At 41.7% G+C, this 25,822-nt stretch overlaps 1 protein-coding gene across 3 annotated transcripts in view; it reads right to left on the reverse strand.

The window, feature by feature from the left end:
- Positions 1–25,822, reverse strand: part of JAK2 (Janus kinase 2) — a 137,336-nt gene that overhangs the window by 38,119 nt on the left and 73,395 nt on the right. For all 3 annotated transcript variants that reach the window (XM_006115137.4, XM_075931627.2, XM_006115140.5), the window contains 7 exons: positions 16,127–16,250; positions 13,886–14,003; positions 13,166–13,311; positions 10,274–10,595; positions 8,132–8,272; positions 3,170–3,327; positions 1,591–1,702 (listed from right to left, as the gene is read on the reverse strand). In XM_006115137.4, coding sequence (XP_006115199.3) covers positions 1,591–1,702; positions 3,170–3,327; positions 8,132–8,272; positions 10,274–10,595; positions 13,166–13,311; positions 13,886–14,003; positions 16,127–16,250 — 1,121 coding nt within the window. The remainder of the gene's footprint in view (positions 1–1,590; positions 1,703–3,169; positions 3,328–8,131; positions 8,273–10,273; positions 10,596–13,165; positions 13,312–13,885; positions 14,004–16,126; positions 16,251–25,822) is intronic.

Below are 25,822 nucleotides of genomic sequence, written 5' to 3' on the forward strand. Positions count from 1 at the left end.
ACTGATCAGACTAATATTTCAATCACTGAAAGTGTTGATTAGCATTTTGGCATTTGCAATTGCAACCAAGAGATTTAAAAGCAAGCAGAGTGAATGACCCCAGTTATAAGCGAGTCCTTCTTGCTACTAACATGAGTTATATCATGCAACAAAGTGATGATATGTAAAGGCAAAGGTGCAATAAGCTTCACGTCTTGAATGTTCAAAAGAAAATCTATTAGCAACAGTGAAATGTATTTTGTAGTGCTATGCTCTGATGCAGCTATGACTCTTATCACAGTCACCTTACAAAAACCTAGGTTAGATTCCTATTTTCATTGTCTGCAGCACAGTTCTAAATAATTAACTCCATGCTGAATCTTGACACACACACTCAACACACAGCCCATATCTTGAATACAAACTTTGAAAAGGTCCAGCTGACTATTTCTAAAGTATAGACTCTCCTTTAATGCTGTCACATACCCTTTCTTTATAAACACTGTGAAAAACATACCAATCAACACCAAATCTCATCAGCTCTCTAATTATTTGCTTAGAAAAATCAAGTCAAGAAATGATACAAACTTGCTCTGAGTGGCAGAAATGCTTACAATATCAGCTAAAAGAAATTCAGCGTAATTGTACAAAACATTTATTTCTTCAATGATTATGTTTCTCTGATTTGGCAAAGAGTCCCAAGTTTCGAACACAGTACATTCTAAAAGGCCTGACACAATAATGCTAGTGTGTAGATGGTAATGTATCATCTGCTGAAATGTACATGGCTTTGAAAGTATTGTTACAGTTACACTCACTGCTGCAATACAGCACAAAAGCTCACGCACTATTTTATGGTATATCACATCCAGGGCGAAGCTATTGTTTTTGATATTTTGAAATTTTGGTAGACAAGTCTGGTGCACTGATGATAATTTTGTGATTCAAAAAGATTCTTCATATAAACTACACCAACCCAAATACTTGTATACCGATAAAGAGCACGTAAATAAAATAAGGTATTGTGAATAGCAACAACATTATTGCAGAGGGTTCTCAAATTTCATGGCACTGCAGCCCCCCCCTTCAGACAAGAAGAATTACTACACAAACTCAGGAGTGCAGACAAAAGCCTGAGCCTATTTGAGCTCCAATGCCCCAGATGGGGGAGGAAAACTGAAGTCCGAGACCCACCGCTCTGGGTGAAGGATGGGGGACAAAGCCCAAAGGACTTTAGCTCAGTACATGAAGTTATCCGAGCCTTGATGCCCAAGGCTAAATCTCTTCTTGGGATCTGGCTCTCCCTCCTCTATGTCTTCCCTCAGCCCCTACTCAGAGCAGTGGGTCTCAGGATTCAGCCTCAGCTCCCAGCAAGTCAAATGGCAGCTTTGGTAACCCCATTAAAATGGCGTTGCAAGCTACTTTGAGGGCTTTGCCCACAGTTTGAGAATCACTGCATGAATGAACTAAATAGGAGAACACACAGCTCACATAAACAGATGATAGAAACGCAATGATTTACAGCATATAAGTGAAAAAAACTAACTATGTAGCAGTGCTCTGCTTCAGTGCAATACAAGCTACGTTTACGGTTCAGTTCAGCATACTGACCTCTATAGCAAAAGTGAGGAAGTATTTCTTAAAATCTTTAGGACTGCAACGAAGAACATAGACGCCAGTCTGATTGCCTGCTTTCTTAAGTTTACTGATGGCAAAATCCATGCTATAGTAAAAAGAAAATAATGTTCACTACTGTACGATTTCAGAAAGCAAAATCAGCAGAGATTTTCAGCAACGACAACATTATTAGAAAGCATGAATGACATCAGCAATGTGTTGGGAATCTAATAGAAGGACTGTTATCTATGTACGTGTTATGGTTAGCAACAGCATTATATAAGTAGGAAAACAGGGCTATCAAGGAGAAGCAGTTCATAGGAGAAAGAAAAACTGGTAAAAAATTACCAGAATGGTCCACCACTGAAACGGATTTTTCTTGGGAATCGCATAGGATTTTTGCTATGTATTATCTAACTATCCATGTCTTATTCCAGGGGTTTTGAATGGCATTGTTGAGGGGGTCAGAGTGGAGCACATAATTCAAAGCAATCCTATAGTTAACTTTAATATTTGACTCAATTGTTCAAATTGCACATTTCCCTCCCCATGCTCCAAAGTAAACAGAAGGCTCTTAATTTATTAGGACATGTTTCACCAATGTCTCTTGGAAGATGCAGATCTTCCACTCGGGTAAATGAAAAATTTCCAGAGATATGCCTGATTTACTAGATGTCAGACAACTGATTTTTAGTGACTGACAACATTGGCTCTTTTGTTGAAAATATGGAAAAAATTAAATGCACTTGTGACAAGTACAAATGCTCACTACATTCTGCTTACTTACATTATGATTGCACATATCCTGAGTTCAAATAATAATAGTACTTACACGATATTGGTTAAGGTACCTGTTTCCCTAAAGAACTGAAGAAACTGAACTAGGAAACAACTGCTGTACAAAAAGCAATTTGTTACCTAATAAATTTACTAGCAAGCAATTTTCTGTGTTCTCTTCACAATGATTGAAAATACGTGAATTTGCCTTTTTTCCCTTGCAACATAAATTCTAGTTCTGCTAGATCTTTCAGCGAAAACATTATGAGAACCTCTTATGACATCATACACTGTTATCATGGTAATGAAGCAATGTCCTAAATTCAGCGTCATGTCTTTGTTACATGACTGCATGACTGGGTTGGAGGAAAAATGAATTGTGAGTGGAGGAAATATCTGAAGTTCATCTGCGTTCATCTTATGATTTACAAAGAAACTTAAACATGAAACATATCACAAAGGATACCATTCTGCTATCACTCTGCAGATTTTTCCCAATAATCTCAGTAAGAATTTCATCTTCAGATAGAGGAATAATATAGAGAGAAAAGGTGTTGCAAAACTTCATGCCCCTCATCGAAAAAGGAGTGCACCTTCACTTACAAAGTCAAAGGCAAAGCATTCTACATCCTCCCCCCAAAGAAGAGTTTTGCCAAAAGGAAAAAAAAAACCAAAAACATATTTTATTCTCTCTCTACATATATTTCACTCAATATGCCCATTATGTTTCATTCCTGCTGAAGTTCATCTTTCAAGGCTCAATGAAAGTGCCTTGTCACAAAAGAACATTGCTTACGAAATTGGTCCATGGCAGTTGCTCTGGATATTTTCAAGCACTGTGGGTGGTGCTACTTCTTTACAGAGGTAATGATGAGCATCTGCGGTTAATCTATAATATCCATCAATTAACGATACAAAAGAGAGAGCTTCTCGTAATGAATGAAATTCAGCCTCCTGCAAAAGTGGGGGTGGGGAGAAAGAGAGAGAGAGAGAGAAAGAGACAGGAAATTATTTTATAATACTTAACACAATCCTCAGGTAGGGATGGGAACAGCATATATAAAATGCCTAATACACATATGCATAGTAAAGATAGACCAAAATAGCTGAACCCTTAATCCTAGTGATAAGCACTTACATGAGTAATTACTTTCCATTGAATACCTGTGTATGTGCTCAGAAATAAGTAAAATTCATTCTAAATATCTGGGCTCTATGGAGATATGTTTTCCCAAAATCTAGGGCATCACTAACTTGCAACAGTTTTTTTTTTAAATCACCATCTATTAAAGGTCACATGAGCATTCAATATGTCCAAACTCAAAGGGATCTATTTCTGCTTTAACCCCAGGGCTGGTCTCTATAGAACCTGGCTCGACTTCAAGTTCAGTAACTGTCTGAGTTGTCTCCTGGCCTGTGAGATGAGACTGGTTAGCCATGAACACTGCCTTATGATTCTGGGCCAAGATCTTGTTCCCCAGTCTTCTGCCTGCCCTTCTTTCTCACATAGCCTTCTGGAGTTTTGAAAACAAGTCTGGGGCTAATTCAGAGAAGATGGGAAGTGGGCTGCACACTAGAGTCCTGATATCAGATATGGAGTTACTATTCCCTCCCCCCCATTCTTTCACCGGAAGTCGATTTTCAAACCCTACAAAATCCTGTCCTATGAACACAGGCTATTTAAGGTTAGGGACTGTAGCTGCCACCAGCCTTGTGGTGCTTCCCCGAATCTCTATTTGTACAGGAATGGCCAGTTAATAATTAACTTCCCATACACACAGGTTATTTTCCAGCATTTCAGACAGCTAATTTTACCCCACCAGTTTCCCAGAGATCAGCATGACTTGTCTTCTGGAATCTATCAAGACAACAATCTCTGTATCATTCAACTGGAATGGACACACACATTTATGTTGAGTTATAGCTATTGCTGCAGCCACACAGTCTCTCACTGTTCTGTGAGTTGCACTGCATGGGGATCCTCACTGTTAGGACACTGAGTTGCTCTATGCCCTAGCCCTCGCACAAGCATAACATTTATACATAGCCCTTGATATCCCCCTATTCTACGGGTTATTAGGTCTTATCCCATAGCCTTCTCTCCCTGGTTTCCCAAGTCCATTCCCAGCCTCAGGTCTCACTTCACCATCCCTCCACCACCATATAACCCTACCCCAAACTTTCAAAGGCGTAGGCATTTGGGTCTATGCATCTCTTCTCTAGGCACCCTAGAAAGCTCTCTGGCTATTAAGTAATTCTCCAGGAAGGCAACCAAATAGTTGTCATCAGATGGGTCATTTTGGCCAACACACCATCCCAGGCAGTAGTCCTCTGAAGAACCTATCCAACGTCTACAATGTTTTCCAGGCCACTAGTCTCAGGGTACAGCCACTTCTGTGTTAGATGGATCAAACGGAACACCTGCTATCTTGGGGCATTGTTACCCTGTAACCTCCACTTGTAGAATCTCTGGGTCTCCAGATTTTCCTAGGATCTCAGTTTTCAACTGGGCATAGTCATAGACAATTTCTGCAGCCATGTCCCACACAGGAATGGGAGCAAGGATACTGATCCCTGGGTCTTGGGGCGAAGTCACTAAGAGGTCTGCTCTTTCAAGCATGAGAAGATAAACCTCAACATCACCCTTTGGCATCATCTTTTGTAGGTAATCATCAGCCTTTAAGACAGAGTTCCCTTGTGGCCACCTACTAGAATAGTTAAGGCCGTCAGCTGTCCAGCTACTTCCTGTAGCATGATGTGGTCCTTATGCCATTTGATTCATCAGCTGTTGGTTCATCTCGTTTTATTTGTATTGATTCCTGTTGAGCAGCCATCTGTACCGTGGTAGCCTCCTGTTGTGGTGCAGTGGCTTGACCAGCATCCTCACCATGTTAGCCACTCTCAGCAATGGAAGTGTCCACTGAGTATGAAACCACGCCTCACGTGGCAATGCACATCACATCAGCCTCAGCAGTTACCATTCTGGTGAGGAGTGCAGGCCTGGAGTAAATCAGTCCTTCTCCACAAGTTTATAATTCCTCAGTGATTTATTTACTGTTTTTACAAGGAAGGCCTTAGGGTTGGCCCATGTGTGCTTCCACCAAAAGCACTGACCCGTTATTATACTGGCTCCTAGCTGTCAGCCCTTCTCCAACTCAATATTTTCCTATGAGAAGGAGAACAGCTCTCCGACTAAGAAGAAAGTTATTCTCCAACTTTCTGCAGCTTGTTCTTGTCCCAGTTCTCTCGCTGGAAAAGATTTCTAAAGGCCATTGTGGCCTTCATCTGGGCTCAGTTGTCCTTAATTAATGAGGTCACTTCTTTTCAATTCACAAGAAGGAAGGCTTTAACTAGCTGATATCCCTGCCTTTCACCACCCTCCTACTGCTGTCTGACTTTATCGCTGTCCATTTTTACCCTGGAGTAACTCTGTTGGTTTCAGCCTGGAATAGCACAATGGTGATTCAAACCCCATGTAACGTTCCTCCCCTGTCTAGTTTCCAACGTCAATAACTTAGTTCAACTCAGAGAAAACAGATTCTGCATCGGCCACATGACCAGTGACTGTATTTTCTCTTATTTTTCTATAGTAGTTTATTTGAATAACATGAGCTATATACCAGTAGTTGAGATCTCAAGGGTTTTTTGAAGATTATCTAGTGAAACATGATGTGGCTAGGAGAAAGACTGTTTAATAGACTATACAGTGTAACCTTACATAACATGGTTTTCAATAAAACAGCTGTATAATAAATAATTTAAAATACTCTGGTCATGATTTCCTAAACTTTGTTTAAACACAAGAAAAGCAAGTACCTATTGTATGTCAAGCACATAGTCTACAAACTGTTGAACTACGATTATACCAGCTCTAATATTAAATACCTAAAACTGGACACACACTGGTTTTCACTTTTTCTTAAGAGAAGATCTTTAATAAAGCTTTTGTGCTGAACAGTAACTTGCACATATTTCCTGGCTGCAGTAATATGATCCAACTGCTGTATTTATGAAAAGAGCTACAGGTGCTGCACAATAATGGATGAAATACAATGCAGGATGGACTTAAAGTCTTTAAAGACTTTAGTTGCAAAATAAAAATTATCAGTATAAAAAAGAAAACATTTGTTACAAAATATCATTGATATAAAAAGGCAAAAGGACAAACCACTAAGTAAGTATGCATATATGAGCAACCTCTGCAATTTTCTAAATGTCATGAGGGGGGAGAGAGAGATGGGGAGGGGAAAACCAATTACCTCGTGTTTAGTTTTATTCAAATCAATATAACTAACTACAAAAGTTATTATGTTACATATCTTTCATGCACCTTCTATTTTCTGGCTTCCCCAATATTATTTTTTGAGACAGCTTCAAAAATGTGTTAAGATAATTTTGGAAAAACAAATCTTGTGAAGACAACTCTTATTCCAAAATGGTCCTCTCACTCAACCAAGAAAAAACTGAAGAAGTTGGGCACTGGATACTGAAAATACTTCTCCCTTATTTTATGTCAGTGTCCTCCGATCTATGGATTGTGTCATTCCTTCATTTTCCTTACGTTTTAGATTAATCATAACTACATTGTAGGCTGTCCTAGACCAACCATACTTCTTAAGAAAAAGGAACTGTACTATTGTAATAGGAAAACTGAACATGTTCATTACTGAAGTGGGAAAAACATCAATGAAAGAGGTAATGAAATTAGTGTTCTTTAGTAATCCAAAAGTGAAACTATTGTGGTAAACATCAAACATTTCTCATGCATATACATGACAGGGGAAGACTATATTAAAAACCATTTGTTGACATTGACAGCTTAATTATCGGCTATTGTAGATTGTATGTGACTACTGAAAAATAAATTACATCAAATTTAAAATAATTCTGAAAAACAGTAATATTTTTAAAGGCAGCCTTAAAAACAGAAGATGACTACATTCTCATTCAAATGTTCTGGAGGGTTTGGATTTACTTTCTCTAGGAAGAAAGAACCATTTTAGCAGTACATCTGTCTTGTGTGCATACCAACAAGATGTAAATCTCTGATCAGAGAGGAAAATGCCTGAAACAGGAAATGTGATGTTACACATATCAGTAATGAGGATCAAGAAAGAAACTATTGCGCCAAAAGGTTATCTCATATGGGAAATGGTGTTGGTAATATTATGTTAGAATTAAAAAGATGAGCAACTTTAGCTTTTTAGTTCACACACAAATTCTCTTTACAATATATTATAAGTGACTTGTTTACACTGTCAGGCCAACACTTTTCAAAACTCATACAATATTTGAATAATAACTATACGTATTAGTTTTGTATCCTCTCTCTTGCTGGAGGTATATAATATAATTTCTCCTTCAAACTAATCTTTAATCCCAATCCTGTAGTTGTGTGCATGTAAGTGTACTGCTGTGTCCATGCACAATGAATTGCAGGATCAGAGATGAGGTTAGTTAAAATTAAATAAGCTTAATAATTATTTAGCTAGGCACAATGAAGATGTAGAATGAACTGCATATAAAATGTCGCTGTTAATTTCAAATCCTTCTTTTCAATTCCAAGTCCATGTTGTGATGCTTCAAATACATTGGCATGTCTATATACTGATCACTGTTAAAATGTTCAGTTTTACCTTTTGCCTAATTAACATCACAATAATTTTTCCTGTATCCCAGGTTTAATAGAATTCTGATAATGCTACAATATTCACCTGCATAATCAAACCTGTATCAATATATTCAAAAATAAACATACCAGATTCTTGCTGTCTTGCTTATGAATAGTGACAATTCTATTCTCACTGGTGACAATTCTACTCTCACTGGAGCCTTCTTGGTTTGCTTGCTTAATGCTGACATCAATTATATCAGGAAAATCACAGTATGTCTGTAATTCCTGTAATAAATGTTTGTTATTATAAATACAAGCACAGTAAATGTTTTTTAAAGTACAATTCAAAATTCTAGAACTTCTACAACAACAGATAAATATTTCACCACCTTAAAAATGATGACAAATTCAAAACACTAAAGATCAAATAATCACAAAATGGATGCTTATTTGCCTTGGAAAAACACCTTGAGATCCTCAGATGAAAAAAAAACAATAAAAATCCTGTATATTACTTTAGCTATTAAAGGCTTGCACAAATGGTACAGTTGCATAAACTTCAGAAATGACAAATTTTATGTAAGTTTTGGAGGGATAGCCATGTTAGTCTGTATCTGAAAAAACAAGGAGCCCTCTGGCACCTTAAAGACCAACAGATTTATCTGGGCATAAGCTCATCAAATGTTATCAATGAATGTGTAAAAAGTTAATTTAAATGGCCTAGTTTTCTATAAAATAACTCCAGGCATTATCATTAGAACCGTCTCTTGAAAGCTGCTTTTCACTTATAGCAGGAACATTTTATATTAAATTAGGGATGTCAATGTGAAGTCCACTACACAATTAACTGATAAACCTTGTCTGATCAGTTAATCATGTCTACTACATACATTCCCACCCTCCCCGCTGCCTCTGTATGAGAGGCAGCAAGGAGGGGAGTTAGCGGGAGCTGGTGCTTGTGGGGACATGGCTTTAAGCAGGCTCCCTACAAGCACCAGATCCACCTGCCCCCCTCCTTGTGCTGCTGCCTTTGACAGAGAGGCAGCAGCATGGAGAGTGAGGGGGGCAGGGTGGGGCTGATATGGTTGAGAAGCCGGCTTTCAAGCAGGCTCCCCATGTGTGCTGGCTCCATGGATCCACCTGCCCCTCCCTCGCTGCCTCCTACAGATGCAGTGGGGAAGGGGGGAGGAGCAGCTTAAAAGCCAGTTCCCTCCAGCACCAGCTCTGCAGTGCCGCCTGCCCACCCTCACCCCCCACTGCTGCCTATCAGAGACAGCACTGGGGAGTAGGCAGGGGTGGCTGCCACAAAGTGGCCTCTCTCCGCAGCAGCCTGGGTTTGCCGTGGCAGCAGCCCCTGTCCATGGAGGGTCCAAGCTTCCGGCGGACGGAGATGGCTGCCTCCCCACGCTGCTGCCTCTGTATCAGAGGCAGAAGCACGGGGCAGCAGGCGGAAGCCAGTCTGAGCAGGGAGCTGTTTTTTGAACTGGCTCCCCTGGTGGATCGGCTCCCGCTTACCACCCATGTATCAGAGGCAGTAGCATGCTGTGCTAGGGGTTTGCCAAGGAATGTGGCAGGGAGCACACTGACTACCGCCCCGCCTCCCAGGGACTATCGAAAAGTCATGTAACCGCTAAGATTTCATGTGGTTACACAACTATTCAATTACATGATATCTAACATCCCTCCATTAAATCATCAAAATGATACAGATGGTAAATATCCAAAGCTCAGCTCAGTCTACAGTGATTCAAAAAGCACAAATGAAGAACTATCGAGGTGTTTATACGTAATTTAAAAAGTCTTGCACTGTGTGGTTCAAGTCAAACCCCACTTTTATATATATATATATATATATATATATATATATATATATATATATATCACATCAGAACTACCAAGTCAAAATCATAATTCATTCTTCACAAGTTGGATCTTCCTGGTCCAGCACCCTCAGGATTGGGCCAGTTCCAGATGAGGGATTTTGCTGGACCGGGGAGGCCATTTCTGGCTCTTCTGCCACTGGGTCCTCCAGTCCGGGCCCAGCCACCTCCGCCGGGCAGTTCCCCTGCTATACCTTGGGATCCCACTGCCCTGTCAACCCGCAGGGCTCCCAGTTGCCAGCCCTTCACCAGGACGTTTTGGTTCTGGAGCATCCATGGTCCAAGAGAGTTTCAACCTACTGCGTTAGAACCAACCAGTACATGTAACATAACCAGATAACTCTGTTACCATGCCCATATGCAAAATCCTTAAAATAATAAGTTAACCCATATTCATAAGGATTACCTGTTCTGTCAGCTTTTCACTGCTTTTATGTTTCCCTCTTGAGCACTGAATTCCGCCATTTCCAGTTATTACAATGGTCGCAAAACTCTCTTCACCTAAAGGACCTCTGCAAGGCTCTCTTACTTCAAAAATCTCTGAATAGAAGGCAGACTGAAGGGATTCCAGATTTATAAGGTATTTAAGTTTCAAGTTTCTGGCACTAGCTTTGCATTGGCCAAACTGCTGGATAAATTTGCGGAATCTGTACCTTATTCTCTTTCGTGTCAAAATATGGTAGTCTTGGATTTTTGCCCGAACACATTTAGGCAAAAAATTCTTGTAGCTGTGAATACAAGATTAGCATATAAATTCTAAGATTTATCTATGAAGCCTAGAAAAGGAAATAATTTTTTAATGAATACAAAGCCAAAATGAAAACAGTTTATCTATCAAATGAACTACTTACTGTGATTTTAAAAGATATTATGATCTTTATTTCAACCACCAGTAAAAGATGTTGAAAATGAAATCACACCTCCATTTTCTATTTTTCATTTAACTAGTTTCAACATTGCTGTTTCCATACACCTGAACATTTCTGATTTAGCCATTATCATGTGGGGTTGGAGAGAAGTCCAGTCAGCCAGTATATATTGATACTGCTAATTGTAAATTCCCATATCTATGCTAACAAAATCCTGATCTTTCTAGATCATTCAGATTTATAAACACAAAAACAAAACCATATTTCTCAAATTCAAAGAGATAACCAACAATGCTATTCTATATCATGAACTAAGCCTGGTACTGGGAGGTTGGATTTCTTAACTTTTGAGTGCTTTATGTTCTCACAATTAGTGTTCTGTTAACATTTTCTGTGCGTAACTTAAAAGATGCCAAAATCTGAAGACAATCTTAAATCAAGTTTTATTTAATCAGCTACCATTTATGTCACTAGCTCTGGCAGCATCTTGTTAACTAAATGATTGAAAAATGAAAATATATTACATTTTAAAAGTTATGACATGAAGATGTTTAAGAAAAGAATGGACCCAAAAAGAGAGGGTTACTCACCATGTGCAGTAACTGAGATTCTTCGAAATGGTTGTCCCTGTGGGTGCTCCACCTTACGTGTCTGGGGTCTGCTGCACCTCTAGCTGGAGAATTTAGGTAGCAGTGCCCTTGGTAGGTTGCGCATGCAGGACAGCCCGTATGCGCTGGTGCAGCCATTCCACATGCGCAGCCAACCATACCTTTAGTTCCTTCTCTGCCCCAGTAAATAGGTGGTTCTGAAGCAGAGGGGAGGAAGAGCGGGAGATGGAGCACCCACAGGGACAACCATCTCAATGAACCTCCGTTATTACATAAGGTGAGTAACCTTCTCTTCTTCTTCAAGGAATGTCACTGTGGGTGCTGCACCTTAGGTGACTATGAAGCAGTAGTCGTGCTTGGAGGAAGGAGGATCATTTTAAGGATGTTAAAGAGCAGTTATTCGGCTTATCATGTAATTGATACAATTTGTATCAACTACACAATTAGTCAATAAGGAGGCTGCTCTACAGAGCTGCAGCAGGGGTAGATCTCAGAGCCGGCTCAAGCCAGGACTCAGAAGTCCTGGCTCTAGACTGCTGTGGCTCTGAATTTTAAACGTAGTAAGAACCGCCCGGCTCTTACTACATTTTAAATATGGAGGCACGGCAGTCCCGGACCAGCATGAGCCTGGACTGCTTGGCCCTGGCTCATACCAGGTCCAGCAGCCCCTGTTTGCTGCAGCATAGACTGGCCATGCTCCCTGTTGGAACCCCCGTGGACGTGGGCTGCTATTGGAGCAGCCTTCCCTATGTGCCCCCATGCTGCCTCTGATGGAGGCAGCGGGGAAGGTGTGCAGGCAGCACTGTGGAGACGATGCTGGAGGGAAATGGCTTTTAAGCTGGCTCCCCCACCCCAGCACCAGCTCCTGTTCCCCCCCTTGCCATCTCTCATACAGAAGTAGGGAGTGAGCAGTCGAGTACTCTACTTGTCTATCGGGTGCTTATCGGGTAGTTGAGTAGTCGACCACTCACTTACATCTCTACTTAGTTGATTGCACAGCAGCTAAACCTGGCCAAAGTGAGTGCCACACGACAGGTAAGTATCAAGCGCATGGTGCTTGGTAAACATATGCGCAGAGGACTGTGTGGCAGTTCTACAAATGTCTATCAGAGGTATGTTGTTCAGGTAAACTGTAGTAGGTCACCTTTGCCCTCGTGGAATGAGCACGTAGCTGCAGCAAAGGGTCCTGCCTGAAGGTATGGTAAGCCAGTCTTATACTGTCCCCTGACCACATGGACAACCACTGCTGGGAAACAGGCATGCCTCTGGATCTTTCAGTGGTTGCTACAAATAATCTTGGTGATTTGTGTATCTGTCTAGTTCTGTCCAAATATAACGTGACCGCTCTGCAGACGTCCGGTGTGTTCCACGCAGCCTCTCCCCGTCCCTGCTGCTTCTATTAGAGGCAGCAGCGCACGGGGGAGGGAGGGCAGGTGGCTCTACAGAACCAGTGCTCAGGGGTAGCTGGCTTTTAAGCTGATACAGAGGCAGCAAAGAGAGGGGGGGAATGCACGTACTCAACAGGATTAACCGATAAACCTGGTCTTATCAGTTAATCATGTAATCGTCTACACAATGACATCCATAACAGGGATCACAAAGGTATGGAGAGATGGTCAGGAGATACTGTCTCTGTTAAGCTACAGACAACACTACAAATATGTTTGGGAATCACTGCTCTCGAACAAATCTGTTGCCAAAAATAGTGTGTCTGTTAATTTGCTAATTGCTTGGGCAACATGAAAGAGAAAGGCAGAGTAAGAAATAGTAAACTCTTGAGTCATCCTTCTACTGTATGTGAAAGTAAAAGTAAGGAATTACCTGACTGAATTATAGACAGCCAGGGGAGTTTGGTCCTTTTCTTTGGCCACTCTCATCATATCAAGAACAGCCATTCCAAGGCATTCTTCTTGTGTTTCATGAGTAACAGGTATCTTTATCCATCCATGCACAAAATCTTCTCGCCACTGAGAGAAAAAAAAAGCGCAAGCAACGAGTCTGAAAAATTTACTTCATTGTAATCTCTCTTTTACAATATGCTCTTTACTGAACAATCTTATGACGCCATTCTTCAGTACTCAGAGCTCTGTGACTGGCTCCCAGCTATCGTTCAACCCTTGGCAGCCCAGTTCTTAAAAGGTTTGTATCATTATTGCTGAAGTCCCACAAAGCCTGTTCAGGGATGGATGGTATGGTCCTATATTTCCAGGCATACTCTTCTCAAAAAAAAGGGGGGGGGGCGGGCGGAGGGGGAACCTGACCCTTGCTGAGGGCTATGACAAGGTGAATGTAGCACAGTCCTTCGTCCCTTCCCTCACAACATGGATCCACGGGGTTTTCATTTTCTCTTACTGCACAAGCACAATATGGTCCTGAGTTTTGTCAGCATATTTAAGACTGGCCTCTGAGAAATTAAGTTGTCTGGGCTGTTTCTGTGGAACATTCTCCAGATTCTACATTTGGATGATGGTGGCAAAAACAGTTGCAAAGAGGTTAAAAGAAAAAAGGAGCTAGTCATGACTTATCAACTGAAAGCCATACCTGAGCAAACAGATAAGACATGACAAGGTCATCAAAGACAGGGCTCTCTGCACCTCTGGAAACACCATAACGATATGCTCTGCTACTGCCATTACAATACCAGTGAGGAAAATAAAACCTGTTGAGGAACACACAAACTGTATAGCTAGGAAAATATCAATAAAAAGAAAAGTGTGTATGTGCTGAAAAAGACCACACACGTTAAACACAATCACTTCGCAAAGTTAATGTTTCTTTTTATATATGACTCCCTGTAGCAAGGTTCTTGGTCCTTTAGAAACCTCTTGTGGAGATACTTAGGTTATTATAACAACGTCCAAGGAAGACAAGATTATACTACGCCAGAGTGAACAACTGCTACATGATCCCAAAGACGACACTATGGGTATGTCTACACTTGCTCCCTATCTCGAGATAGGGATGCAAATGTAGTGTACTGAAATTGCTAATGAAGCACGGGATTTAAATATCCCACACTTAATTAGCATAATCGCGTCCGGCTGCCATTATGAAATCGCATTATTGTGAAATAACGCTGCTACATGGGGCGTTTTATTTCAAGAGAAAACCCTTCTCTCAAAATAACTTATTCCTCATACAATGAGGTTTAACAGTTTCGAGAGAAAGGTTTTCTCTCGAAATAACGCTGCTACATGGGGCGTTTTATTTCGCAATAATGCGATTTCAAAATGGCAGCTGGACACGATTATGCTAATTAAGTGCGGGATATTTAAATCCCGTGCTTCATTAGCAATTTCGGTACACTACATTTGCATCCCTATCTCGAGATAGGGTATGTCTACACTTGCTCCCTATGTGTATCATGCCATTTAGTTTAATACAAGGTAACAGCATAGCAATTAGTAAAATGGTTCTTGTAGAAATGATACTTGGTTGCTGCAAACATTGTAACTGCTCCCAATGTGTCTAAATCATATTTTAGATTACTAAAATAAATGTTTGGAACTAGGGGCAGCACTAGACAATTAATATGATGTAACTACAGAACAGAAAGCTGCCTTCTAATTAGGGATGTGAAAGTGTAACCATGTACATGGTTAACCGATGATTCTGGGCTCATCAGTTAATGTGCATGGTTACATGAAGGACCCCACCTCGGCTGCCACTGTATCAGAGGAAGCAGCAAGGGGAGGAGGCAGACAGGAGCTTTAAACGGCTGGCTCCCCAAGTGCACTCCCCCAAACCCAAACTGTGTAACCACTGAAAATTCCAGCAGTTACATGTTTACTGGAATGAATGCATTTTAACATTCCTAATTCTAATCCAACTAACAAAACTGCCAGCTGTAAATTCTGATTCCTGAATCTCTCCTGCTCATAACACACTAGATAAAACAAACTGCGTGATTTTTTTTTTTTTTGTGTACCTGGTTGATCTTACTTTGCCTTATACAGATGACATTAGTGGAAAATTAACAAAATACTCTAAAAAGAGTTAAGATTTTCAGGCTGACCACAAGCACATTTTAAATTGGAATTATTAATATGATTGGAGTACTCTGCTGTGCATCTGTGCACTCTGGTAGTCATTCTTATCTTACTCCTATAGTAGAATGGGGGACAAGCTAACATGCGCACACAAGAAATTTCAACACAATAATTTCAGCCTACCTGGTTTGGGCATTTGAATTTGCAATGAATTTACCAAAGGGACACCTATGGTACCTTATGCATTTCAAGGAAATAAATGCCTTTTCATCAGGAAAAAATTGCAGATACACAGCTCAAAAAGTTCACTTTCAGAAAAGAGATTTTGTTCATTGGATAGATACAAATTTTGCTCTAGGTTTCCTGATAATTGGATGGATACAGACACATTTTAGCCACAGAAGGAAGGACTTTTTACATTTTCAAACTTCTGGCAATTACATTAGCATCATAACTCAAAACCGCAAATTCATAAATAAGAAATTGGCCTCTTGTTATTTATCTTAAACAAAAATAATTGGAACCGTATGTTCTTTCAGTACCTTTTTGGTGTGTTAATGTAAAGAGTCAAGTAGACCTATCTTCAATACAAAGTCATGTAAGGTACAAATGATTATTCAGTTTACTGAATCCAACATCGTATGCTTCCTACCAAGTACCTAATAGTTCAAATGGAAACTATAATTCATTTTACATTATATCGTTTGCTGCTGTTTTGTTATTTAGCATTTTGCATAAATATGAACAATAAATCACAGTTCTTTTTAAGATGTTATCTGAGTTGTCATACTACCTTATTCGGTAGAGTAAGTTCAGCCTGGTTGATTCTTCTACATGGAAGATGTGATTTGGAGGATACCAAAGTCTCTCTGTTTCATTCATTAGTGCAAACATATTATGGTACACAGGCATCATACCTAGTAAAGCAACAGAAAAATAAATGTTTACTGAGAAGTTCCTTCTTATTCAGGAGAAGTTCCTTCTTATTCAGAAGATATTTTTTACAAGGAAGAAAATGCACCCTGGTAAAAAGTGGTAGGTAAACTGATAGTATTTGAGAGTCTTTTTAATTGATTATCCATAGCACTGGTAGGTCACAGTTGCATTGCAAGTTTCTGCATGCTGCAGTTTATTTTCTGCCTCTGTATCATCGCATTGTTTCTTTATGCTCCTTGCCTGACTGTTGTATCCACTTGCTGTCATCACTCATCTAGTCAGCGCTCCTGTTCACCACAAGCCATAGAACTTCCCCAAAATAATTCCTAGACCTTTTAGAAAAACATACAATCCTGAGATCCTGATTTAAGCACTACCAGTAACAGAAAATCCAACAACTCTCCACAAACTGTTCCAACTGCTAATTATTCTCACTATTAAAAGATTCATATTTTATTTCCAGTCTGAATGTATCTAGTTTCAACGTCCATCCACTGGAGTTTGTTTTACCTTTCTTTGCTAGACTGAAGAATGCATTATTAAGTATCTATTTCACCTGCAGAAATGGACAGAGTATGCACAGTCATTCCTTAACCACTTGGTTAGATAAATAGATTGAACTCCTTTAGTCTGTCATTAAAAAGCATGTTTTCTAATCTGTTCCTCATACTTGAGGCTTTTCTCTGAACCTTCTCCAATGTATTCACAGCCTTCTTGAACTGTGAGCACTAGAACTGGACACAGCATTCCAACTGAGGCCACATCAGGGCAAAATGCAGAGTTAAAATAATCTCTCTATTCCTACTTGAGATTCCCTTATTTATGCATCCCAGTAAAGGCGATGTCCCCTCCTCTGCATATTTCTGCTAGGTCCTCCTCCCTGTGAGGAAGCTCCTGGAGCTGGCGAGATGCAAAATGCAGCCATGGGACGAGGCAGCAGCAAACAACTGGGAGAAGTATGGAAAGGCCATGCGAGGACTATGCGGGAATGGTCCATAACTCAAGCCGTTAGTGCGGAGACAAACCTTTAAATTGTGCCCTGCCACTATCAGCAGATACTAGTTGCGTCTGCACCCTAGGATCTCACTAACTCCTTTGGTCACTATGTCACACTGTTAGCTCAAATTGTGCTGATTATCCACTATGACCTTCAAATCTTTCTCAGAGCTGCCGTTTCCCAGGAGACTGACCCCCAACATGTAAGTTTGGCCTACACGGTGTGTGTGTCCTGTCCACATCCCTGTTCCTCCAGCAACTTCTGTTTCACTGGGAAGCCAGGATGGTGGGTGGTGCTAGAACTTTTTAATCGTTTCTGCACCACTGGAGGATGACTTTTATATGAGGAGGATATTCCCAGGGCCAGACTGGCTGGATTTAGGGATGGATTATTAATTTAAAGTGGTGGAATGCAGTTGCAACATGCCAGAGGACGTGGTCCAAGATGTTTCACCAGGTTTTGTCAAAGTAAACAGAGTGAGAGCCAAGATGTGCAGTGCCAAGTAGAAAAGTAAAACACCTATGAGGTGTGCGGGAATTGAGTCATTGACATCAGAGTCAATGACAATTGTACTCAGTCTAGTCATAATAAATGGAACCCACTGCCCTTTATACATGAATCCCAACTTTGTGACAACAGTAAACATCAGGAAGGCCAGCGCAGTTAAGTAATCATCACAGAGAATTAGTAATAAAGCAAATGCAACAATATTCGGTGATTCTTTCTCTTTTAAGACTGTAATTTCATACCTAAACACCTAAAAACATTTTTAAATAAACACATAGTAAGTGAAACTGAATAACATTAATACATATTTTTCTGAAACTACTTCGAGGGAAACTTTACAGAAAGGAACAATGTATTGCTAAACACATTTATTTTAGTGTCTCATGGCACTCTGCAATATTAACTAGAGGTAGCTGGAAAATGGTTTAAAGTTTTCATTCGGGAGTTTTCCAGTGAAACAATGGAAAGCAGACACAATGTGAAAAATTTAGTTTAGCTGAAACCCAGTTTTCCCTTGAAGTAAGTTCAAACAGAATGTCTTCCACCAGCTCTAAGAGAGACACATCTCACAAGTGATTACAATACTGCTGCATGTCAATAAAATTATGGCACATATAAACTGACCACCTTATAGAATTATAAAGCTCTAGCTACACTGCTGTGTTTAATAATGGTAAAGTTTCTCAGGAATCTATTGACTATGGAATAAGGATGAAGCTGGGAGACTGAAAACTGAATCTTCTTGAGAGTAATCAGTTTCCTGCATCCCAAGAATCTCTAACAAATTTGGATGACACCAGAAATTGGATCTTGTGATTATTTTTGGCATAACAACATAAGAACAATCAGACCAATGGTCCATCTTTCTAGCCCATTATCCTGTCTTCCAACAGTGGCCAAATGTAGCAGAAGAGATTAAAAGACCAAAGCTTATGAAAAGAAGATCATGACCATAAAGACAGTGGGAGTGGAGAAGGGGGTGAAGTGCAAACCCTACGGACAGATTTTCAAACATACACTTTCATATGCGCTCTACTCCCAGCACACACACACACACACACACACACACACACACACACACACACACACACACACACACACACACACACACACACACACACACACACCCCCCCCCCCCCCCCCCTCTGAAACGCTAGCTTCCTGGAACAAAGTCATCTTTTCATGACATTTGCATGTGACCCACTGAGTGTTTCCCTCCCCCCCCTCCAGTTGATCTTGCTCCCTTTTTGGCTTCTTTCTGATGTATAAAGACCCAAAAGGTTTTAAAAAATATTTTCTGCCTTTTTATTTGTTTGTTTTTCAAACCTTAGCGGTATTAGCTCTGGCCTTCCCTGATTTTGCTGGAGGACTTCCTGGATCTATCAAGAGCCTGATCACTGTAAGTTCTCAAGGCTAACTGGACTAAAACAGAGGTAACAATGATGTCCCTTTCCCAAAATGTTCATCATTAGAAATTGTTTTAAAATGAATTAAAATTAAATAAAACACAAAGAGCAAGAGTCTCAGTCTCAGACTTGAAAAATCTTAACTTTTCTAAATGAAATAGCTAGAAAGGGACCTTCATTTTCTGAACAGGATAAAGTTTACTGTTCAGTTCCTGTGAAAGTTTCATTTATGCCTGTGGAAAGGTATGATCTGGTTCTCAGACTGAGGAGTTTCAGACTGAGGAGTCTGGAAGTCATGGGAAAAGAGGCTAGTATGAAATCTAAAATATCACAGGCATGAGTCATGATTAAAGGCAATGGGACTGTTCAAATAAAAAGGAAGAAAGATAATAGGATTTTTAGGTAAAAGCTTATACAAAAAGAACAAGAGATAAAACCACATACGTAAGTTAGGCAGAAGTTAAAAACAAGAGAAAAATTACGCAGGGGCTATCAAGCATAATACAGAAACAACAGGCAAGAGTTAAAAGGAAACTAAACAAAGATTCAGGCACAAAAGGGGAAATTAAACGGAGGGGAGGAAATTGCATGTGGCATCTCTCACTGCTCTGTACAAAGTCTGATTAGATTCAACTCTTCAGGGCAGGAGACCTATCTCTGACATCTTGTCTAAAGTACATGATGCTAACAAAAAAAGTTCAAGATTCATTTACATTTCTGATGTGGTTAATCAACTTGTTATATGTAACAGAGCACTAACTTGCTGAGAAAATGTGATTCGCTTGAGGCATCGATTTGAAACTACTGCAGAACAGCATCAGTCCCAATGTACAGATACTTGGCTTACAACAAAATAGTAAAGCGGCCTAACTCAAAAAAGGAATCTAAACAGGAAAATCATATGACACTTGCTTGGAATGGACTCATTGAAATCAGAAAGAGCTGCCAGCCTTACAGATGATTTTCAAGAAATAAAAGTCATGGACATACAGGAAACACAGTTATGAAAAACATTGTGTAATGTAACAAAAGAAAAACCAAAACTAAACTAAAAGTCCCCAAGGCATAGCCCAGCATTAGTTATTAATAAATGCATTATGTCACAGGGTGAAACAGAGAACTGAATAGAAATTTGGTGGTTCAAGAAGCATTTGACCAATTATGAATTTGAAAAATGGATCAAACGGTTACAACATTTTACCAAGTTCATTATTAATCTATCCTATCCAACCAAATTCAGTCTCACTCTGATATATGAAGTGTGGACTTCAGCCATTCTACAGATTTGTGAAATGTGAAAAAGAACAAACTGATATACAAAACATATACTTATTAGGGATGTAAACAGGTAACTGGTACCCGGGAACAGACCACCACGGGCCAAGAGCTACTCCAGCCCCCCAGGGGGCCAGCAGCAGTAGCTGCCACCTGTGCACAGGCCTGCCCCCCTGCAGGGAGGTCTGGAAGCAGCAACCTGCTCACAGTGAGACTGGGAGCAGAAGCTAGCCCCCTCTGTGCCCTGGGCTGCTAGCTCCTGCTGCCGCCCCCGCCTGGGATGGGCAGGGAAGGGAGGAGAGCAGAAGCAGAAGCAGAAGCTGGCCTTGAGGCAGCAACAGCCCACCATGGGCAGTGTTCCCTCTAAGATTTTCCATCCATGAGCAAAGTGAGTTTTGTCTTGTGAACCAGTATTGAGTTCATGTGTGCTTGTTCGGATGCGTGCCACTGTGGCACCCAATTTATTAATAAATATCTTATAAACCTCTCCCTTTTCCCTCTGCTGCCATATCTCCCACCCTCCCCTCACCCCATCTCCTCTCCTGATGCTTGATGCTGCCCACCCCACCGACCCTCCTCTGCTGTCCTGGCTCCTGCCCTTCTCACTTCCCTCAGCCCTTTGGGAACCTGCCACTCTCCCCATCCTCCTTGACCTTCTCTTTCCCCTGTGCCCACTTCTCCTCTAGCCTCACTCTGATCATCTGTAGCTACCCTTCCCCATCCCCTCTCCTAACACCTCCCTTTACCCACCTGCCCTGCCTCTCTCCTCTGTCCTCTGCTGCCCGTCCCTCCAATCCCCCTGGCACCTGCACCTTCCAGGTGCCTCCCCCTTCCCTCACTGCCCCTGCCTTCCCTTTCCCTGGTGCCCACCCCCTCACTACCCTCTGCCCCAGTTCTCTTCATGCCCCTCTATGACTTCACACATGACTTGCTCATCCCCTGCCTTCCTCATGCCCACCCCTCTTCTCAACCCCTCTTCTCCTGGCACCCACTCATTCCTTCTCCTCTTTCTCCCTCTTGCCTCCATTGTCCCTCCACTTTCCTCTCCCAGCATCATCCTGTCCCCTCCCTTCTTGCACCCCCACTGACACATTCTCTCCCTCCCCACCTCCTGCCCTTTTCTTCATTGTCTCTTCCTGGCCCCCTCCACCCTGCCCCTTGGTGCCTTCTCCTGCCCTGCCCCCCCCTCCTCAGCACAAGTCCCTTCCTCTCCTCCTGCACCTTCCCCTTAGTTCTTTCCTTGACCCTTCCCTAAATTTCTACCTTTGATGTGGAAAGCAGTTGGCGGAGGCGGGAGCTGGTGCCATGGTGCTATTTTTAGTACCACGGTCCTGGCCCCCAAAATCCCCACAGCACTGGACCTAGCTGCTCCCGGGGTGGGACAGCGTGCCGAGACTAGAGACTGCCCGTGGTGCTATTTTTCGTGCCATGCTCCCGCTTCCCGTGGAACCTTGGTACTAAAAATAGCACTGTGGGCAGTCCTGGCTCCTGCTGGAGTCAAGCGGCAGCTGCACCAGCCTGGTTCAGTTGGAGCAGTCTCACTGGAACAGCCTCTCCTCATACGCCCTGGCTCCACGTGGAGCAAAATGGCAGCCACCTGCTGCCAGGAACCCACCAGGCCTCTGGCTGCTGCTGCCACCTCTCACTTTTTGTTCCATTAGGAAGCTGAGTAGTAAGTGCTGCTGCACGTCTCTTAAAATGACATGTGTGGACCTAAAATGTTTAGCGTGTGGCCACACAAGTGCACAGCTTAGAGGGAACACTCACCATGGGGGAAGGTGGCGGGAGTGGGATCCTGCTTAATCGACTAACTAGTTAAACCTGTGGTTTAGCTGGTTAACTGATTCACCAGGATTTTACATCCCTAATTACTTTTATGATACCATTTGCCTCAAAGTACTTTATAGATTTTACTACACATGCACATCTCTATATTTTACCCAGTAGACCTATGCTTAATTCACTATGCAATTTGGATGAGGAATAGTGAAGAAAGGAGCTGTTCAGTATATATATTTTGTTTTCACTGTTCAATATGTGTTTCACTGCCACATTCACTACTAAACACCATCCATCCCCCACTAAGAATGAAGCAAGGATCCGTGAGCTATAATCGCAGCAGATAAACCCCCTCTCCCCCAAAGTCAATCTGATGTATGTTTCATTACGGATAAGATCATCATACTGATAAAAGGGAGAGACCTCAATCAAGGTCACGTAATTGTTGCTCTCAAGATCTGCCCTTCATTGCTCTGCAAAGAATAAGGTGGGAATTGGAATTCTCACCAGAAAACAGAAAGGATGGCATAAAATACAAGGAAACAAAATCTGGTTCTGCACATCAACCCACATCTTGGAGTTTAGCTTTCATAACTCTAATTGGGCCTGGACCACCCATAAAGAAAACATCCTGGATGTAAACATGGCAAGACCCACCAAAAAGATTCATGTTTTGTTGTAGGTTTAAAAAGTGTTCATGTGTTCTGTGTCAGAATGTTATTGCACTTACGAAATGAAACTGAATATATAATATATAAACAAAAACTCAGAATAACTGGATCTGTCTGGACTGCTGTAGGAAGACTTTACAGAAGACAGAATATAGATCTGAAACATATCTTCCCATATAAATCTACCTAGAAGAGCTGTTTAGGCAGAGGATAATGAATTTGTAGACGCACTCTTTTCTGGGAAAAAAATCATCTGCTAAAATATAGGTATGTAAACAACATATGAAAAAATGACTAAAACAACCATCTTCATTGTAAGCATAATAAGAGAGGAGACTGAACGCTTTACATGGCAGGAAGTGCATCTCTTCTGTATTTCTGCACAGCCCTAAGCACACTGTCAATACTCACTTATTTAATTAATAAATCATCAGAAGAGAATACAGTGGCTCAGACTGCCAAACAATGTGAAAAGAGAATTCAATAGCCTGATAAAAGAAATTATTCTTTAGGATAAGTGTCTACTAAATTGTTACCTAAAAAACCATAGGGACTATGGATGAAACAAAACTGTGACTGTTCTCTGGGCAGAAGCTTCATGAAACAGCCCTGTGGCTGCTAAAGGAACCTGAAAAATGGCCTCTTCTAGTCTTATGTTAGAGTTATTCGATAGTTGCACTTCAAGGACGGTACAAAGTAATCCATCGAACCACTAAAAGGAAGTAATAGGATCATTTGGTGAATTGACGCCTCACCTAATCCACATTTTGAATAATGGAACTTAAAGTAACAAAAATCCCCCAGAATTGAACAGTATGGATTTGAGTAGAAAATAGTCTTAGGACACTCTGGCCCTATAACGAAGAATTGTAACCAATTGAAGGTTTTATTCTTCTTAGGGATCTTAGATATTGTGAAATTGAAAAGTTGTGACTATTCGATAGTCCCTGGGGTGGAGCCGACAGCCAGGGCATTCCTGGCCCCACTCCCGGGGAACACCCTACCACCCTACATTGCTACCACTATATCAGAAGCAGCAGCACAGGGTGGCAGGCAGGAGCTGGTCTGCAAGAGAAGCCGGCTGCCTGCCACCCCATGCTGTTTTCTCTGACACAGAGGCAGCAGTACAGGGTGGCAGAAGCACCTGTTCATGGGGGGTCTGAGCTCCCCACAGATAGCAGCTGGTCTGCAGCAGCAGCCCCTGCCCCCTCCTCCCTGCGCTGCGGCCTCTGATAATCAGCAATGGGGGAAAGAGAGAGGCAGCACTGTGGAGCTGGTGCTGGGGGAACCAGCTTTTAAGCCAGTGTTGTATCATGCAAGCAAGGTAGTAACAAACTTCAACAGGCCTTTATTTACCAAAGGTGAAACCTCTTTACAAAGCTGCTGCTGCTCCCCTCTGTAGCTCTCACTCAGGCCTGGCCCATCTCCTCCCCCCTCCTTCCTGTTTCCTGGGCTTCCAGATTCCCCAAAGCCAGTGCTCCCAGTTCTAATAATTACAAACAGCATCTAAAACACCACAGCCAGTTTCCCCTCCATTGGCTCCTGCTTGCACCCCCTCGCTGCCTCTGTGGCACATACATATTGGCTCCAGCCTGCCCCACTCACTTTCTGTGCTACTGCCTCTCTATCAGAGGCAGCAGCATAGGGGGTAGGGTTGCCAGATAACTGGAACAAAAATACCGAACCCCTCCCTCCCCCCCCAAAAAAAAGAAAATTCCGTTGACGGAGGAAAAAAAGGGAGGGGGGGGGACCAAAGTTGCTGAGCAAAAAGAAAAAGAAAAAAAAGAGACTCCAAGGACTTATTCAGCCAAAAAAATAAAATACAGTAAAATAAAACAGCATTAAAACAACATGTCCCCTTTAAGTTCAGGGATAGGAACAGGAGAGCAGTTGAGCACTAAGACCAGGGTAAAGCATTGCTTCCCCTAGATCTTTTGGCCGGCAGCCATTTTGTGCAGGCAGCCTTGGGGAACCAAATAAGCATGGGGGCTGGGAGCAGGGGGGGGGGGGGAGAAGGGGAGGCCAGGCGCTGAGTGTTTGTAGGGTTGCCAGGTGCCTGGCATTTTTGCCTCCTGGGTGGGGAAAAATTCAGAAAATACCGGACATTTTAGGTATGCTGTATGCTCTGAATTTTTTTTTTACCAGACAGGAGCCGAAAATACTGGACTGTCCAGGTGAATACCAGACACCTAGCTACCCTAGTGGGGGGGGAAGAGGGGAGCCTGCTTTCATGGGGAGTCTACTTAAAGCTAGTTCCTCATGGGCACCGGTTCTCACTCCCCTCTCTCCTACTTCCTCGGATACAGAAGCAGCAAGGGGGTGCAAGCAGAAGCCCAGGCTTATCGGTTAATGTGTAGTCAACTACACATTGACATCCCTAATTCTTCCACACTTATTTCTCATTGCAGCCAATGTGACAGACCGTTAGAAGAATTTGGTTTGCCATGCCTTATCTCTTCTATCTGCTAAAGATTAGTGTCTTGTCTTCAGAACAAAATTTTACCATGTTAGTCATAAAGGTATAGTTAAAGCAGTGCAGAACCACATAGTGTGGAAGCAATGACACCAATGAAAATATGCTTATACCAATATAGTTTATTCCCAAACAGAGAGGGCATAAAACTACCTTGGGATAACCACACTCAAATATTTATAGAGGTTAAGTTAATGGTTGTAGCAATGTAACTATTTTGGTAACAGATCACATTCTCTAGGAAAGACAGTTATACAAGTACAAAAAATATCCAGGTCAATGGGAGGCCACGCTGAGTTGCTACCCTGGGCCAGCTAAATAGGAATTTCCAGCTCCCTGGCCATAGGCCTGGGCAAGGTCCCCCATTGGTCAGGGTTTTGGGCTGCAGTTCACAGAGTTTGCACCCTTGGTCAGGACAGGGCAACAAGCAAGCAAGCAGTTACAG

This window comes from Pelodiscus sinensis, chromosome 6, assembly GCF_052426305.1.
Source record: "Pelodiscus sinensis isolate ZL-2025 chromosome 6, ASM5242630v1, whole genome shotgun sequence".
Taxonomy (NCBI): domain Eukaryota; kingdom Metazoa; phylum Chordata; order Testudines; family Trionychidae; genus Pelodiscus; species Pelodiscus sinensis.